Source organism: Enhydra lutris, unplaced genomic scaffold, assembly GCF_002288905.1.
Source record: "Enhydra lutris kenyoni isolate GAN:26980312 unplaced genomic scaffold, ASM228890v2 scaffoldscaffold58, whole genome shotgun sequence".
Classification (NCBI taxonomy): domain Eukaryota; kingdom Metazoa; phylum Chordata; class Mammalia; order Carnivora; family Mustelidae; genus Enhydra; species Enhydra lutris.
In genome coordinates, this window is record NW_019154142.1 from 17,827,303 (window position 1) to 17,845,846 (window position 18,544).

Consider the following 18,544-nt stretch of genomic DNA (forward strand, 5'->3'; position numbering starts at 1 on the left):
TAGAAAAAGAGGACAAGGTAGTTCAGAAAGGCATCAGGCAAGGGCACAGGAACCTAAAGACATTTAAATAAAAGAGTGAGAACAAATATTCGTCGGGAAACAGGACACTTTCTTTTTTGAGGTTTTTTTTTTTTTTTTTGAGATTTATTTTTATTTTTTTAAGTCATCCCTGCACCCAGCCTGAGGCTAGAACCCACAACCCTGAGATGAAGAGTCCCACGCTGCACCCTGGGAGCCAGGCAGCGAGCCCCCCCCCCCGCCCCCCGCGAATACACTTTCATTATTTTCCCCTCAGGAAACAGGAAAGGGTATTTTAGGAACTTCCCTTATTCTGGTGCACTTAGTTCCATATTTATTGGCTTTTCTTTGGCTACACTGACCTGTGAAAGGATTTCAAGGTCAATTTCCTGACGACTTTGATTCCCTACTCAGCCTGCAACTGCCGAATCACAGTAGAAAGCTTGAATCAACGCGGGTGCTTACTCCGAAGGCATGAAATCGCAAAGTCTGCGATGAGGCCCCGGCAGTCTCTGTTTTAAAGCTTCCCGCCGGAGAGCCGAGTCTGCACTGGTAAGAACCATTGAGGGTGGGAGCCTAAGCCCCGCCTCCTTCCGCGGGAAGCGGCCAAACGCGGGCGTAAGCCTCTTGCCCAGGAGGGAGGCGGTCCTTTTGACATACTCAGGGCGTGCGCCCTCCCGACCGCTAGGGGGCGACCCCAGACGCATTTAGCGCCCGTTTTCCGGCGTGTAGCAGGGTCGACCCCACAGTGCGCATGCTCGATACGTCCCGGAGGTCGTCCGAACCGGTGTTTTCCTCACGTGCAGCGTGAAGCGGATGACAGCATGTTGTGAGGAGATGGGTGCTGCGGTGTTTCGCGCAATCCGTAATTTCAATCTAGAGAACCGGGCGGAACGGGAAATCAGCAAGATGAAGCCCTCTGCGGCTCCGAGACACCCCTCCACCAAGAGCCTCCTGCGAGAGCAGATGAGCCGTAAGTGGTGCAAGGGCATGTCAGAAGTCCGCGCGGGCTCCCGGGGCGGGCTGGGCGGTTCGGCGCCCGTGGGTCATGGTCCCGTGGCAGAGGTGACCGGGGTCGGCGGCAGTGACTTGTCAGCCGAGCGCGGAAAGGTGGAGTCCCCGGGCCGGTGACATTGAGAGAGTCCTGTTGCGCCCGCGGTGGAGTGGCGGCTCCGCCCACTTCGTAGTTCCGGAGGTGGCGGCGGCTGCCCCAGCTGCCCCAGTCCGGCCCTCCGGAGCTCTTACCTTTACCATCTACCGACTTGCTGCGGGAAATCAAAAAATGGAAGCACTCCTCCGGTGTGCCCTCTGGGTATCTTCACGGAACGATGGGCGCCGAGCCCCGCCTGGCATTTTGATTTACGTGCCCAGTACTTCCCGTATTGTCCGAGTGATCGTTTATTAAACAAAAAATTGAAAGTGGCTGACTTGTGTTAAGTGTTAGGATCTTAAAGGGCATTTTGTTTGGTTTTCATGTTGTGACATTCTTTTTCTTTCCTTAGGCTATCCAGAAATTAAGGGAGAAATAGCTAGAAAAGATGATAAACTGCTGTCTTTACTAAAAGATGTGTATGTTGATTCCAAAGATCCGGTGTCTTCTTTGCAGGTAATGTGTGTTTTAATTCGGCAGATAAGTAATTTAACCTTTCTGTGCTCCAGGAAAATGATCAAGAGAAGTGTGGTGGGTAATAAAAGAGAGTGAGTGCTCTGCACGTTTCAAACTGTCAGTGTGGTTGTGACCAGAATACAGGGCATTGGCAAGACTTAAGCATAGTGGTGATATTATTTCACAGTTCATAGGATTTGGTAAAGTTCTTCTAGTGGTTGTCATTGAGTCACCAAAGGAAAGCTTTAATACTATTTTCTCATCCTTCAGTGGATTGAGTTTTGTTCTAATTTGAGGGATTCCTTTAGTGTTGTGTTGGTGTTTGGTATTTTTTGTTTTTTAAAGATATATTCAGATAGGAAATGTAAAAATTGGGAGATTACAGAATACTTTGGGAATGGGAACTTTTATGTACAGCCATATATAAATGCCAGGCAAAAGTACTTTTTTTTTTTTAAAGATTTTATTATTTTATTTATTTATTTTTTTAAAGATTTTATTTATTTATTTGACAGAGATCACGAGTAAACAGAGAGGCAGGCAGAGAGAGAGAGAGAGGAGGAAGCAGGCTCCCTGCTGAGCAGAGAGCCCGATGCGGGGCTCGATCCCAGGATCCTGAGACCATGACCTGAGCCGAAGGCAGAGGCTTTAATCCACTGAGCCACCCAGGCGCCCGGAGATTTTATTTTATTTTATTTGAGAGAGAGAGAACACAAGTTCTCTCCTAGAGAGAGAGGGGGAATCAGGTTCCCTGCTGAGCAGAGAGCCGGATTCGGGACTAGATCCCAAGACCTTGAGATCATGACCTGAGCCAAAGGCAGAGGCTTAACCCACTGAGCCACCAAGGCACCCTCACAAGTGCTTTTCATACAGTTTTGAACAAAGCAGACATACTCCTTACTCTCGGTTGGAATATTGTGAAGAATACAGACATTAAAGAGATGAGCAAGCATAAGTACATAATTACTTGATATGTCTGTGAAGGACAAGTATGGGCACTGTGAGTTTAACAGAGGGAACTGTTTGTGATTGGACTGGGTGGCTTCTGAGACAGTGACATTTAAGCCTCATTCTGAGGGATGAGTCTGAGTTACTACATAAGTTTGTTGGGGCAGGAATGTTCTAAGTTGGGGGAAGAGTTTGATTAAAGGAGAGAAATGCCAATGACAACTCCCAGATTTCTTTCCATTCTTAAATTCGCTGGTACTCTGTCTTCATAGACAATACTGTTTTCACAGAGTTATTAATGTAATTTTCATTAGATAAGTGAAATAAAATTCATGTAAAATAAGGTCTGTGAGTTGTTGCATGTAATGCCAATTATAGGGTTCATTTATCACCAGATGTTCCCATTAAAAAGGTAGAAGGGTTGATACTCATGTTCTTTGTGTTGAATACTTCCATCAGTAACAGGTGCTGAATAATACTTCCAACTATTGTTTCTCTCATGCCATACTAAATCATGCATTAGAAAATTGGCCCTTGGGGAGTGAAAAAAATTTAACAGTTTTTATGAGTAATTGCATAGATACAATACATGAAAAGATATACAATGGTATTAAAATTTTATGTGGGGGTCTTAGGAAAAGTCTTCAAGGATTCATGGGGGAGCGGCAATGAAAAAGTTGAAGTACCTATTTATGTTTTGCCCTTTTTCTCTTTTGGGTAGTTCCTAGTCTTCTTAATGACTTGTGATGTTTCTAGATATTAGTGATACTGTATGTCAAATAATTTATTTTTGTGTGGCTTTTTAACTTATTGCTCTTCAGAGTTCTGTCAGATATGTTAGCCTTTTTCTTCATGGTATTGGAAGTCTGGACTCAGACTAACATGAGAACCATTTTCTGTATTTTCTTTTAGTACTTTTATGACTGTATATATATATTTTTTTAATCTTTTTTTTTTTAAGATTTAATTTATTTATTTGATAGAGAGAGACACAGCGAGAGAGGGAATACAAGCAGTGGGAGTGGGAGAGGGAGAAGCAGGCTTCCCGCTGAGCAGGAAGCCAGATGTGGGGCTTGATCCCAGGACCCTGGGATCATGACCTGAGCCGAAGGCAGGCGCTTAACGACTGAGCCACCGAAGCGCACCATATGACTGTATATTTTATATTAAAATCTTTATTTGGCAATAAATGTAGTGTTTGGTGTGTGGATATCTTTTTTTCCTGGATGGTCAGTTGTCTAAGTACAGTCTACTGAAAACCCAGTCTTTTCTCCACTCACTTTATTTTTTTTAAAAAACATTTTTTAATTTTTATTAAGATTTTATTTATTTGACAGAGAGAGTACACAAGCAAGGGAACAGCAGAGAGGGAGGGAGAAGTAGACTCCCCAGATCGAGCAGCCCGATGCGGGGCTTGATCCCAGGACCCTGGGATCATGACCTGAGCTGAAGGTAGACGCTTAACCAGCTGAGCCACCCAGGGGCCTCTCCACTCACTTTAAATACTAATACATACAAATCTGTTTATGGATTCATCAGTTCTAGTTAATTTTTTCTATTTTGACACTAGGATCATATTATATTAATTAATGGAGCTTTGTAATGTGTCTTGATATCTGTTGTGACCCTTCTTTTTCCCCAAAAGTTTCATGGCTGTGGCAACTTTTTTTTCCCCCAGATGAGAATCACATTGTCAGGTTCTTTAATTAATTAATTAAAAAGATTTATTTATGGGGCGCCTGGGTAGTTCAGTGGGTTAAGCCGCTGCCTTTGGCTCAGGTCATGATCTCAGGGTCCTGGGATCAAGTCCCGCATCGGGCTCTCTGCTCAGCAGGGAGCCTGCTTCCTTCTCTCTCTCTCTGCCTGCCTCTCTGTCTACTTGTGATCTCTCTCTGTTAAATAAATAAATAAAATCTAAAAAAAAAAAAAATTTATTTATTTGAGAGAGAGCGTGCCTGTGCTTGTGCTTATGCTCAGGGTGGCAGAGGGGTGGGTGGTTCTCAAGCTGACTCCCTGCTGAGCGGAGAGCTCTATGCAGGGCTCATCTCCCAACCCTGAGATCATGACCTGAGTGGAAATCAAAAGTCAGATGCTTAACTGATGGAGCTACCCAGATACCTCTCAAATTGTCCTGTTTTTTAATAAGTCTGATTTGGATTCTGAGTGTAATTGAATTGGAATGTATAGATTAATTTGAGAATTAATATCTTTGTATTATTGAATCTTTGGAAGATAGAGGGAAGACTATTACTATGGGATCTTTTTTCATCCTAAGGTTTTTGGTTTTTTTTTTAAGATTTTATTTATTTATTTGACAGACAGAGATCAGAGGTAGGCAGAGAGGCAGGCAGAGAGAGAGAGGGAGGCAGGCTCCCTGCTGAGCAGAGAGCCTGACACGGGACTCAATCCCAGGACCCTGGGATCATGACCTGAGCGAAGGCAGAGGCTTAACGCACTGATCCACCCAGGTGCCCTCACCTTAAGTTTTTAAACTATTGCCAGTGTGTCAGAAAGTGAGTGATTTTTGTCTTGCAGCTACCCACGTTACTGAGTTATTGTTAGTTTTTCAGTTGATTCCATTAGGTTTCTGAAGATTCTCTTTTTGGCATAGAATTACAATTTTCCATTCTATTTATACTACTTTTATTGTTTGTAGCATTAACACAACAGTGAAAGTTGGTATTCTATCCTGTTCTTCCTGTACGTGCTAATGTTTCAGCATTAATTATAACAAAATGATAAGGTTTCTGATTTTAAAAATACTTCTATCACACTTGAGGCTTTATTTTTAATTTGCTAAGAGCTCTTAATCAAGAGATTGCTGAATTTTATCAAGCTTTTTTTTTCAGTGTCCTAATAATTTCAGTATTTAGTATTAATCAGAAGGGAAATTTGAATAAAACTAGATACGGAGTAGAAGGATTACCTGGGAATATAAAGTTAAGAGACGCTTTGAATTTTTGAAAGTGAAGAAGTTGGGAATAGTGTTTCAAACCAAAGTTACAGTATAAAGGTGGGAGTGTGTGATGCCTTTGGAGAACAGAATTCATTACAGTCTGGGGGCTGTGTGAGCAATGCATTTGGGAGAAATGAGGTAGGGTGGAGGTAATAGGGACCCAATCATGAAGGTCCTTATTTGTCTTGCTAAGGAATTTGTGTTTTATCTTGAGGACAATGGGAAGTCTTTGAAGAGTTTCATGTCTAATCCATTAATTTATGTTGTTCTTTAATATACATGAAATAATATGAGTGGATGGTATACATTCACTTGTTATTTTCTAGAACTACCTTAATTTCTTAACGGTGATTGAGCTATAGTTACATAAAGGCAATGGGGCAAAATTGCCATCAAACTATGTGTCATTGTGATGAGAAAATGTAGTTTGGAGAAGCATGTGTAGTATTTATTTGAAGTAGTGGAGATTTGAGAAGTGTGAAAGTAGATGTCACATCTTTTCTCTTGTCTTGAAAGCCTTTTGTTTCTGTTTTTTGATACTAGGTAAAAGATTCTGGAACACCTCAAGAGCAAAAGGAGTTCAGATTGGCGAAAGGCCATGACTTTAACATGAATATCAAAAACATTCCCAAAGGCAAAATTTCCATTGTAGAGGCATTGACACTTCTCAATAATCATAAACTTTATCCAGAAACGTGGACTGCTGAGAAAATAGCAGAAGAATACTACCTAGAACAGAAAGATGTAAAATCCCTTCTCAAATATTTTGTTATTTTTGAAGTCAAACTCTTACCTCCGGAAGGCAAGAAAGCGATACCATCAAAAGGAAGAAAATTTTGAAATCACTTTTCCTATATGTACTCCCCATTCCCATGCCCTCTTCAGTTTCTCATTTTCAGCATGTTAATTATACAAATTATTAAATGTTTAAAACTCCCTTCTTGGGAGAGCATACTATTTATTGGGCTCTGCTGAATTTTCAGGATTGCTGATAGGATGAATTTTGTTTTCTTATAAAGTTTAATTTGGTTTCAGCATATGTTCCTATGTAATATCAGCAAGACTAATGAGCACACATATAAATCTATTATAAATAAAAAACTTAAAGTGTAATTTTTGGCACATCATCTCATCAGCTTTTAGATTGGTCATATAGCCTCTTGGGAAATGTCCTGAATCTCTCAATTTAACATTCAAAGTTTTGTCGTCCAATTTAGGTGATTAATTTATTCTTCCTATAGAATTGTGAAAGTAAGAGTTTTCCTAACTCTTATGACTATAATATTTTCTTGTTAGGGAAGGGGAGACTTGACAGTGAGATACGATAATGGTGTTTCCCAAATGAAAACAGACAGGAAAGTGGATATGAAATCAATAGAAAAAGTACATTTCATTATTATAGGGAATAAGAGTTAGCTTAGCAAGGGCTTCTCTTGTTTTGAACTATTTTATTTATGTATGGAATAACTTCTTAAAGTAATAAAAGGGAATTGGTATTTACAAAATTTTAGCCATCTCTGTTTTGACAAACAGGTAGATCCAAAAGCTTTCAGGGAGGCGGGCAGTTGTGGGAGCTCTCAGAAAAAAGTGGCTTCTCTGGGTTTAATAGAAAACACAAGAAAATGGTAAAGAAGGGTTGAATCAGAGAACCATGATAAATGAAATTTAGTGATGAGATATATATTTTTTTTTTCTACTGCAAATGCTGGCTGAAAGAAGAGAGGAAAAAACTGCAAGAAACTTAAAATTTGAGCATTGGAAGGGACATAGGACATTGCTGCTTCATCCGTTGAACCAACTTATGAGTACAGTGTGTACCAGTACTAGGGTTTCGAGTGAGATCATGTAAGTTTAGCTGGGTCCGTATCACCACCTCTGGGATCTTGGTAGATTGTATAACCTCTTTGAGACTGAATTTCCTCTATAAAATGAGTATAATGCTGCCTTATTTAAATCTAACGATTACTGTGAAGATAAATGATAATAATGGACTGAATGAATAGGACTTATTTTTGCAGTTTTGAACAGAGGCCTGGGAAGGTTTCATGACCTGTTTAGGATTATTCTCTAGTTTATGACATAGCTGGGCCCAGAATCTAGGTTTTCAGATTCCTAGTGGCATGTTTTTTTCTGCTGTGCCAAAAGAAGTTTATTTCGGAAGAGCAGAGAGTGCACGTTGTAGGAACATTGGAGTATGTGGTAGGAAAAATTCCCGGGAAGACAAACATTCACTACTTCACAGGGTTTCGCCTAGAAATGGTATGGAAGATGCTGAGGAATTCAGCATGATGATGGAATGAAGCATTTGTAATGCTGAGAAGAGAAAAATGGGCTGAGATGGGAATTTTTTAAACTTGTTTTCAGCTGCAGTTCCTTTATGTGAATAAGCTGTTCCTTGTTTATATGTGGTTCAAAACAGTAGTTCTTTCAAGAAACAACTGTAAAAAAATGCGTTTTAAAACTCTGGCAAAACAATTATCAAAACTGTTTTCCTTTATCTCATAAAGGTCAGTACTTGAATTACTAAGACTGCTATTTCTGAGCCATCTTCCCTATTCAAATGTATACTGTGGTGAGGCATCTGTAACTCTGGCTGTTATATGGAATCACAGGATCAAATAAAGTACTTCCCAATCTTTCACTGGCGTCTTACTGCTTTTATTATATGGAGAGCACTTGGGTAGTAGTGGTGTCAGAAAAAGCATGGAGTTTTGATTCAGAAAACCTGGGTGTAGATCTCAGCATCGCCACTAGCCAAGTGATCTCGGAAGTAAAATGGGTAATAATTGATAACATCTTAAAAGCAATGACTGTGCTAGGCACTGATTTCAGTCCTTATCTTACTATTAACCATATTTTACAGGGGAAATTGAAGCACAAAGATCTAAAATAACTTCAAAGATTACCTAATAAGTGTTAGAACCTGGATTTAAACCTTATTATTTTGAAAACCCTGTGCTCCTAAATCCTCCACTGCATTACCCCTCTGGGACTGTAAGAATTTAGTGATGGCCTTGAAGGTGCAGGACTGCTTAGTGCCCACTGTATATGAGAATCATTGAACAACATGTCTGGGCCCTCTGCTATGACAGACTGGTTGAATAAGAGGCCTTTGTCGATGGGTTCTAGATCAGGGATGTTTTTAAAAATACTTAGTGACTAGTGTGGCAGCAGACTGTCCAGTGTGAGCTGACCATCTGTGCAAGTTGAATGACCACAATGTCTGGATTGTTACTGTGAAGAAAAGGAAGGAGCAGGAGGTAGGGAACAGGAAGAAAAGCTTTCCAGAGCATGAGGAAGAGAAGAGGATAGAATACCTGGAAATGAGAAGATTTGGCTTTAGCAAGGTTAGAAGAAGAGGGAGGAAGGTTAATTATTGGGTGGGCAGGAAGACAGGTCTAAAGAGACAAAAGCTACCCAAGTGGGTAGATTCGGCAAAGTTCTATAATAAACAGTCTCCATATAATTTATTGCCCAAACTGGGACACTTGAAAGTGGAAAGGGCATCAATTGCATTAGGACAATAGGGATGATAGCATAAACTAGAATATTTCATAAACTAGGTGTGGTCATCCTAACCAGAAAGGCACTAATGGAGGTCTTGAAGGGCATCTCGCCACTAACCACTCAAGAATGACCCCTCTGGCAGACATCCCCTCCATATCTACTCCATGCCCTTAAACACCCATAATTCCAAGAAAAAGAGGGTGGGACGCCGGACAATTAGTGGTGGTGTGATTAGGAAGCTTCTGTACATGTAACTGGAGGTATTGAACTGAAGCAGCTCTAAGCACCCTGAACTGGGGCCATGTTCTAAGATAGTTTGTCAGGTACTAGTTGAAAATATATAAGAAATGAGCACATACAAAGGATTAAGGTAGTTTTATGTATCTTAAATAGCCATCGCTCATTGCTGGATAGCTGCTCTATCTTGCTTGTCCTGACAAAGACCAATCCAATAAATACTTTGAGAGAAGGAATATCTGTTTATCTGTATACTCCATTTCTTCTCCTTTAGGAATAATAGGACTGAGTTACTTGTTAGGAGAAAAGATGAAATATCAGAAGCACCAATGTACAAACTAAAGCTTTACATTGAGAGCATTTGTGTCACTCATTCCGTGGTGTTTCTTTGCCATTGTAAGTGCTCCAACAGAACTCTGTCTTGGGAAGACAAGTGGGTAGAATTGTAGAAGAGGAGCTCACCAGTTAGAACAGAATCCTGAGCAAACCTGAGGTTCTGTAATTTTTTACTGTGTTGATGTAAAGTTTATGGTTGGTAAATTGCTTCCTTTTTGCTTCCTGTGGGGAAAAGAGCAGCAGGTGGGTCATTGCAAAGATGAATAATTTGGGAACAGGAATTGAGTCAAAATGGGATAAGCCACTACTTGGGAGTTGAGTAGTAATTCCTGACATGAAAGAAAATAGATCACAATGCACAGTCTTGATGAGCAGGAAAATTTCTCAGTTGTACAAGGGAATATATACTTTGCAAGACCTCATCTAATTTTGAAAGAGGAAAACCATGACAGTGCTACATGACTGACAATATATTCTGCTGATGGCTCCAAAGCAAGTAAGCTAATAAGAGGATGTAGGTGAAGTGAAGGATTGTTTACTGACAGCCAGAACTGGAAATAAGGGGGGCCACCAAGAAAAAAAAATAATGTTTCATATATTTCTAAAATAAGCCTCAAGCCTTTCTCTTATTTCAGAAAATAAGTATTGCTTAAATTTAATACATGTATGTTTGGTAGTAAAAATTCCATTTAAAGATAATGATTTTGACAATTTTGCAAATTTATTTATTTATTTTAAGATTTTATTTGAGAGAGAGAGAGAGAGCTCAAGCAGGGGTAGAGGTAGAGGGAGAGAGAGAAAGACTCCCTGCTGAGCTGGGAGCTAGACGTGGGGCTTGATTCCAGGACCTGAAGATCATGACCTGAGCTGGAGGCAGATGTTTAATCATCTGTGCCCCAGTTTTGCTGTTTTAGTATACTTCGTAACACCTATGTATGAGAAATATGCCAAATTTTTCTTTAAATGTCTTCCTGCATTTTGAGGTAAGCATAATACAAATCGTGCAGTAATTTAACTGAACTTTATAATGATTATTACTTTTATTTTAGCATTATCTATAATTTCCTTTTATTTTTCAGTAATGCTCATTACATAATAGTGTATTTTTGTATACCATATTCTTTTTTTTTTTTTTCCCAATATATGGCTTTATGATTTCACATACCTTTGTATGGGTGATGAGTATGTAAACAGATGCTACTTTTTAATTAGCCAAATAAAAAAACAATACAAATGGGTTCTATATATTATTAAGATTAGGGAAACCCCTGCACAGGATATTCAACTCTCATTAACTCTATTCATTGTTCCTTAGGCTGTTAGCCATTCATTATTCAATCATTTCAGAATCAGCCTTCCTGCTGCTGCTGGTCTGCAGCTGATGCTATTGGTTCAGATAAGGAACTTAGAAATGGAAAAACCACTTAAAATTTCAAAGAAAGAAGTGAGGGGAAGGGAGAAAGGCCGAGAGTGAGAGACAGAGAGGGAGAGAGAGATTATTTTTGCTTTATAAATATCCCAGAAATACCACAACATCACCAAAGCAAAATGAGTACCTTTTTACCTTTTATTTTTTTTATTACATCCTTTCCCTTTATTGCTGGCCCTGGTGCTTCTGGAGGACTAGCAAAAGGTAAGATAAAAGATTTTTTGAAGGTCTAAGCCTCAAATCAACATCCTTAATGAAGCCTTTAAATATTTAGGTTGCCACGTTCTATTTTTTTAAGAGACCCACTTTTAGGTAGGTCAAATGTGTGACCCACTTTTGAATGTAGATATAAGATTAATCGCACAATTTTTTTTTCAACATTCTCTGCTTGCTCAGGTAACTTATTAAGCCAAAAGAAGACATTGAAACTTTGCTTAATAGTTCTTTAAAAGTGGCCTTTCAGGTCATTTCCTCAAATCAATAATACTGCTAATTGTTTAATTAATTATTAATTCACCAGAAATACCTACCGATCTGTCTATGGCCTGCCAGGTACTATTCTAGCAGTCCATCGCCTTAACCACTCGGCCACCTCGTCCGCCTGCCAGGTACTATTCTAGAAGCCGGGGATGCACCTGGGAAGATACAGCCTCACCGAGCTCACAGTTTCACAGTGTTGGCTGCTGCTTCAGTTATCTGTTGCTCCTGCATAGCAAACCATCTCAAAACCGAGCAGCTTAACAATTCGTCACTATGTCTCACAGTTTTGCAGATTGTTGGGAGCTTAGCCGGGCTGTTCTCTCTTGGGATCTCCTGCAGTGGTGGCTGGGGCTGGGTCATCTGAAGGCCAGTCCGAGCTGGGCATCCAAGGTGGCCCACTCCCGTGGCAGGCAGCTGACGAGAGTTCAACGAAGACTGGCTGAGAACATCCACAGGCAAGCTCTCCACGTGGCTTGGTCTTCCTAGAGCCTGGCAACTGGCAGGGTTCCAAAAGCAAACCCTGCAGGACAAAGAAAGCAGAATTCTCAAAGCATCCCTCCTTTGTTCTCCTTGTCAGAGCAGTCACAGAGCCTACCTTGATTCGAGAGTAGAGGACATCGTAGTCAACACTTCACTATGGGAAAGGTGTCAAAGACTTCCTTGCCATCTTTGCCCTTCGCAGTGCGTCATATCAGGAAGTGCATGCTACCAATCTGTCTTAATTTGATGGTGTTAACTCTGATAGCTAGGCGAAGGTAAGCATCTGCATTTTCTCTGTAAAATGACTATTTCTTCCCTTTTAATTAATAAGATACTGATTAGGAAGGGGCATGAGAGGTACAAGAAGCATTCTCTGTCTTGACCTGGACGGACAATGCGTTAGTATATACATTATGTACAAATACATCAAGCTGTGCATTTCAAAATAAAGCGTTTTACATACTTTATAACGCTTAATGCCTCAATAAAAATTAAAAAATCAAAAGTTGCCATCTTCACCTTCCTCTCTTGCCCAGTTGTATGTTGGGTGGTTGGTTTGGCAGTGATTCCACTAGACTCTCAATTACAAAGACTGTAAAACTCAGATGCCTCAGGCTGTTCTCTAACTCACCCCCAACCCTGTCCCCTTCAGCTTTTCGCCTCAGTCATGACTCTGTAATTTGTTTTCCAACTGACATTCAGACCGGTTTTTTCCTTAAAAATGAAAATGAGAAACTGTTGCTCCCCTGCTTTAAATTCATCCCATTAGCCCTAGGATAAAACCCAAATTTATTAAATTATAAGGTGCTCCAGGTCTGCTTAATCTCTCCAAACTCATCTCTCACGACTTCCCCAGTGTGAACTCCAGCTTTCCCAATGAAGTTTCCTACTGATGCATGTATTTACCTATGACCTAAAGAGCAAAATAACACTTCAGTGGTTTATTGGATGGTAATTTAGTTCAATTCTTTTGAATGAATATTACTGAGTATTAATTGAATGCGATCCCTGGGCTGGATACGGAGGTAACAGTTATGGTAAGGAATTAACACACCCCTTGCTTCCTGTTCAGATAAGAGTATAAATTACCCCACTACGGGGCAGAATTTAATAAGTGCCCTAAGAAGTATAAACACAATGCAATGGGAATTCAAAGGAGGGAGAGATGAGAACCCTTCTGAGCTGGGTTTATTTGCCTTAATTAAGGCTGTTGTCCTAAGGAGAAGGAAGCTGCCAGTTATGGGGGAGGGGGAAATCATATAAAAGTAATTAGTTCATCATAGAATTAAGTTTCTAGAGAGCCCAGTCCCTCTGGCTCTAAGGTGTATTTGGTCACTGTGCAGGCAGGTTTTCCACTCCCTGTGAATACACTTTCACTTCTTGAGAGGCTGTTGAAAGCACTTGTCTTTTGTGTCGTTTTGATTTTCTCATGCTGGTAGATATGGTCTCTATTTTTAATTTCTCCTTGCAGAGCCCCACTATGGCTGGTGCTGTGTAGGCTGTGACTCTCACTGTGACACTGACTATGGGGCTTTTGTGCGGGACCAAGCTATCCAGAGAGAGAGAGTTCTTTCATGTTTACGGACAAGGTGTGATCTTTAGCAAAGTCCCAGGTCTTTCTATTTCATTAGATACCTAATGTCCTTTTTTTCTTTTTTTAACCTAGTATTTATATTTATCTACATCAGAGTCCTTTGATTACGTAGCCACTGTAGAAGAGCCGATTATACTGGTTTGTAAGGACTCTGCTGTAACAAAGGACCACAGGCCTGATAGCCTACATGAAAGAAATTTTCTCACAGTCCTGGAGTTTAGAAGTCTGAGATCAAAGTGTCAGCACGGCTGTTTCTTCCGGGGCCTCGCTCCTTAGCTTAAAGATAGTCGTCTTCTCCCTGTGTCTTCACACGGTCTTTCCTCTGTACCTGTTTGTGTCCCAATCTCCTCTTTTTTTTTTTTTAAGGATTTTCTTTTAAGATTTAAAGATTTAAAGATTTTATTTATTTATTTGACAGATCACAAGTAGACAGAGAGGCAGGCAGAGAGAGAGGAGGAAGCAGGCTCCCTGCTGAGCAGAGAGCCTGATGCGGGGCTCTATCCCAGGACTCTGGGATCATGACCTGAGCCAAAGGCAGAGGCTTTAACCCACTGAGCCACCGTGTGCCCCCCAATCTCCTCTTTTTATAAGAATCCCAGCACATTGGATTGGGGCTCACTCTAATGATCTCCTTAACCTTAATCACCTCTTTGAAGGCCCTTTCTCCAAATATGGTCACATTCTGAGGTGCTATGGGGTAGTACTTCAACACATGAATTTTGAGGGAACACAATTCAACCCATAACACCTACCTATGTCAGATTTTAGCTGCATACAATTATTTTTTAGGGACATAATTTGATCTGCAATTTACATTGCAGAAAGTTGAATTTAGTTCAAGCTGCAGTTTAGCCTGAACATTTCTGTTAATGATGACTGGATACAGTGTCCATTGAAATAACCTCTAGCACTCAGTGGTATCTTAGGATAAGGTCCAACTCTTTTGTTTTGCAGGTTCAGTTATGCTGTGTAAGGTCAAATACTTAAAAGCAGAGGGTAGAACTCAGGGTTTTGATACCCTGATTCACCATGAAATGTTGCACCCATCTTGTAACATCACTTAATTTCCTAAAAATGACCTGGAAACTCTGCAAGATTTTAGAGTCTTTTGTCCTTAGAAATAAAATTAGTAGTAGGTCTAGTTTGAGGCTTGTGGCTTCTAATTCAAAGCACTAAGACTAAGACTTATTAGTGCTTTGAAAATATTCACAGCCCATAAGTAATACATATGATACTTTCATAATTTTTCATAAGTGAGTTAGAGGTTATGGAGCATATGAGCAAGGCAAACTTGTGTTCAAATGTCAGCTTCTCCCACCGATGAAAGGTTAGATAATATTCTCAATTTCATCTCCCCACCAATGAAGTTCCCCCACTACTTAGCTGTGAGAATTTATCAAAAAGCAAGAAATAAATGTCTGCTCTTCACAATCTTCAGAATAGAACAAAATTCACATCATCATAGCAATGTACCATTTTAATACATTTCTGTACAACTGAGATAATGATTAAAAATATTGGTTTGTAGGCCTATGACAAATTTTTTTTCTTGCTATTATTTTCTTTACAGCTTTGTAAATTTGAACCCTTATTACTTCACAAGTGTCCCCAGATTTAAGAACTTTTATTACAATTTTGAGCTTTTTTTTGAATTCATAGTACAGTTTGAGTTTAAAATGAGTATAAAATAAACTCATTGAGAATTTAATCAATTAAAAGGAAAGAATTCTATAAAAGAATGTCAAATGATTTGAGATAACATCATGAGAGGTAGAAAGAGATCTAAGACATTGGAGAGAAGATTAATTTTTTTTTAGATTGATTTAGGAAGGGAAAGCACAAGCTGGGGGGAGGAAGAAAGGCAGAGGGAGAGAATCTCAAGCAGACACCATGCTGAGCGCAGAGCCCAACATGGGACTGGATCCCAGGACCCTGAGATCATGACCCGAGCCGAAACCAAGAGTCGGATGCTTTTCCAACTGAGCCACCCAAGCACCCCGAAAAGATTAATTCTTAAACATTTAACTTTATACACAGTGTAATATAGTCAGACTCCGTTACGTGAGATTTTAGAATTTGGCCAACTAGATAGAAGCAGACCATTTAAATAAAAGAGATCTCTAAGAAGAAAGAAAACAATAGTTATTTAAGCAAACTGTCAGTTTGAGGCAAGTGTTGATAACACATTTAACCTGTTCTGGAGAATAATTTGCTTTTAAGATCTGAAATTGCTTTAAAGACTTAGTGTATTGCTATGTATTTGAGGAGATTATGCTTATTACAGATGCATGATTATCTCTTCTGTCTCCAACTGGACTTCTATTTAAAACAGAAAGATGTGTATGTTCACACTTTTGCTTGTCCTTTGAACTTACAAAGGATAAAACGGCTCTCCTTTAAAATTATCGTAGGCACGGCTTCCACCTTTGTTACTTTCATGTGAACAATTCCAATCTGACTCCAATCATGGCAAATTTTTATGAAATGAATAATCTGTGGGAAGCCTGAAAGTAAAACCTTTTTATTCCTTTGTAGGGTACCATAAATATATAAAGCACTGAATTTATAATGATAATGGTGATAATAATAATGATATTGTTATCATAGTTTGCATAGTTGCAGTGAATATTACTTACTAGGCATAGTAGCAAGTACTTTACATTCTTTATTTCATTTTATCTTCACAATTACTCTGTATGACAGCTTCTTTTATCCTCCTCAACTTTCACATGAGAAAACCTTAGGATGTGAAATACTTGCTGGACCTAAGGTCATGTTGCTAGTTGTAGTGGAGGGGCTATCCCAGGAGCACTTTCTCCCCAAAGCCCAGGTCTTGACCACGGTGGTGGTGGGCAACTTCACCGTCACCTCACCCGTATTCTACTTGCAATGTCCAGTACCTAACAAGCAAGATTCTTTTTATCTTTAAGGTCAGACACAAGTATAACCATTGCCTAAGATTCCCAGAAAGATAAATTTCAAAGGGAAGTGAAATATCACAATGAATTTAATAGGCTTAGTAGTTATTGGGCGGGATATAAAAGGAGAGGTAGGAATTCACCATGGGGCAAAGTTTAGTGTGGAGAGAGGGAAACACGTTTGTCAAGGTTTAGAGGTGAGATAGAGAATATGGACCTGGTCAGTCATTTTACTCAGATGTGGGTCAATAGGTTGCATTGCAGTCTTTTATCCCACATCTCTCTGGACCCTACCAAGGATTATGCCTTAGTTTCTTCATTTTCACAGGTGCAGAGGACCTAGATTATCTTGTATTCCTAGAGCCTGTCTTACATCACATTCTATCTTGAGACTATGCAGGCTTGCTGTTCGCCTGATCTTTGATGAATGTGTGCTGGCCTTTGAGGTGCACACACATGGTTCTGCCTAGCATCCTTGGTGATGGGATGCTGATAGAGGCTTTCAAAGGCTGATTAATTAGGCCTTCATACCTCAGGCATCTCAAGGGCTCAGGGAAGAAAAATCAGCTCCATAATGAGACTCCCAAAGACAGGTACCAAAATTTCTCTCCTCTCTTAACAACATCTTAATATGTTTCTTATGGCACATGGGTTGTTCTGGTCATTGTAAGGAAGAGGAGGCAGAGCCAGGAGAAGGGGTAGTGAAAGGTTTTGCTTTGAGGGAAAGGAAGTAGTCTCTAACATCTTTTATCAAAGCTCATTCTCGTTACATAGCTCATCATATCTGTGATTTTCCATATATGTTTTCCATATATACTATTCCACATATTTTATCTGTATAGAATAAATATACCTAAGAATCCTCAAAAAGTAAGAAAAGATCTGTGATACTTGTGCTTCTGATCTTCCATCTGACTGGCCTCTTGAAATTACTTCAAACTCTGGACTTACATGGATAGTCATGTCCTGAGTGTAATAGTGGTACATTTTTCCTATTCTATTCACCATTAACTACATTTAGAGTTTTCAAAGATATTTCTCCAGTTCTATTAATAATGTAGTTGATTTTAACAATTATAATTAAAACACAGTCAAGTAAATATTTGGCTCTTACCATTCTCTAGGGCTTCACTACTGACTTCTACTTCAGGCAAAATTAATCTGTCCTTTGGGTAGGTCTCACACAGGGACCTAAGATTCTGGCAAACGTTCTTATCTCTAACAGTTTTGACCGAGAGCTTTGAGTGGTCAGTCATCATCACAGACCTTTCCTGGGTTTCTCTCCTTCCCAACTGATTGTGACAGCAGGTGTTTTTAAATGGACACCCTATCAATCTGACCTTGGGGGTTGTGCAGTGCCCTACAAACAATTATGGGAATGAAAGATGGAGAATGGCCTTCCTCCACATTGTCTGCTGTGTTAACTCAGGATTGGACAGGGGTGGGGTGGGGTGAGGGTTGTCCTAGATTTTGTTCCAGCCTCTCTGAAACACCAAAGAATGAGATAAAGCAACCAGACACCTCGGTATTAGAAAACTCTTTGCTCAAAAGGTGAAGGTAGACCAGCAAGCTAATTTATCGTTTTTACTTTTACTTATTCTGTATGTGAAAGAAGAAAAATCATTTCTGAGGAGGGGCGAGCTAGAGATGAAAATACAATATGAAGGTTCTAAAATAATGCCAGTGTCTACAGTAGTTTGACTTACTTTCACTGTTATGGCTGAGGGCATAGAGAAAAGAGGTTGAGCTGTTTTCCTCTTCTAGGATTCAAACTCCTTTCCCAGAAGTCTTTTTTTTTTTCCCTTGAAAAATGTTTATTTTTTCAACATAGTGTACAATTTAACAAATCATTTATCTTCCTTCATCATTTTGTATGTATACTTAGGACTTCATAAACATCTTGTTCTCAGAAGGATTCCAGAAGAAACTGAAGTCATCCAGGCTTATTCTTTGCTTTAAAACCTCAGAAAAACACAATAATATTTTCTAGTTATTTCTATTTTTACCCTATAATGAGAACACTGGATCTAAAATT

General features: G+C 39.7%; 1 protein-coding gene across 1 annotated transcript; it reads left to right on the plus strand.

Moving 5' to 3' along the window:
• Positions 1–415: 415 nt before the first annotated feature.
• On the plus strand, positions 416–8,161 carry LOC111158278 (NADH:ubiquinone oxidoreductase complex assembly factor 4). The gene is made up of 3 exons (XM_022520208.1): positions 416–991; positions 1,521–1,624; positions 6,072–8,161. The coding sequence occupies exons 1-3, from the start codon at positions 835–837 to the stop codon at positions 6,366–6,368; spliced, it is 558 nt and encodes a 185-aa protein (XP_022375916.1). The 5' UTR covers positions 416–834; the 3' UTR covers positions 6,369–8,161.
• Positions 8,162–18,544: the final 10,383 nt, after the last annotated feature.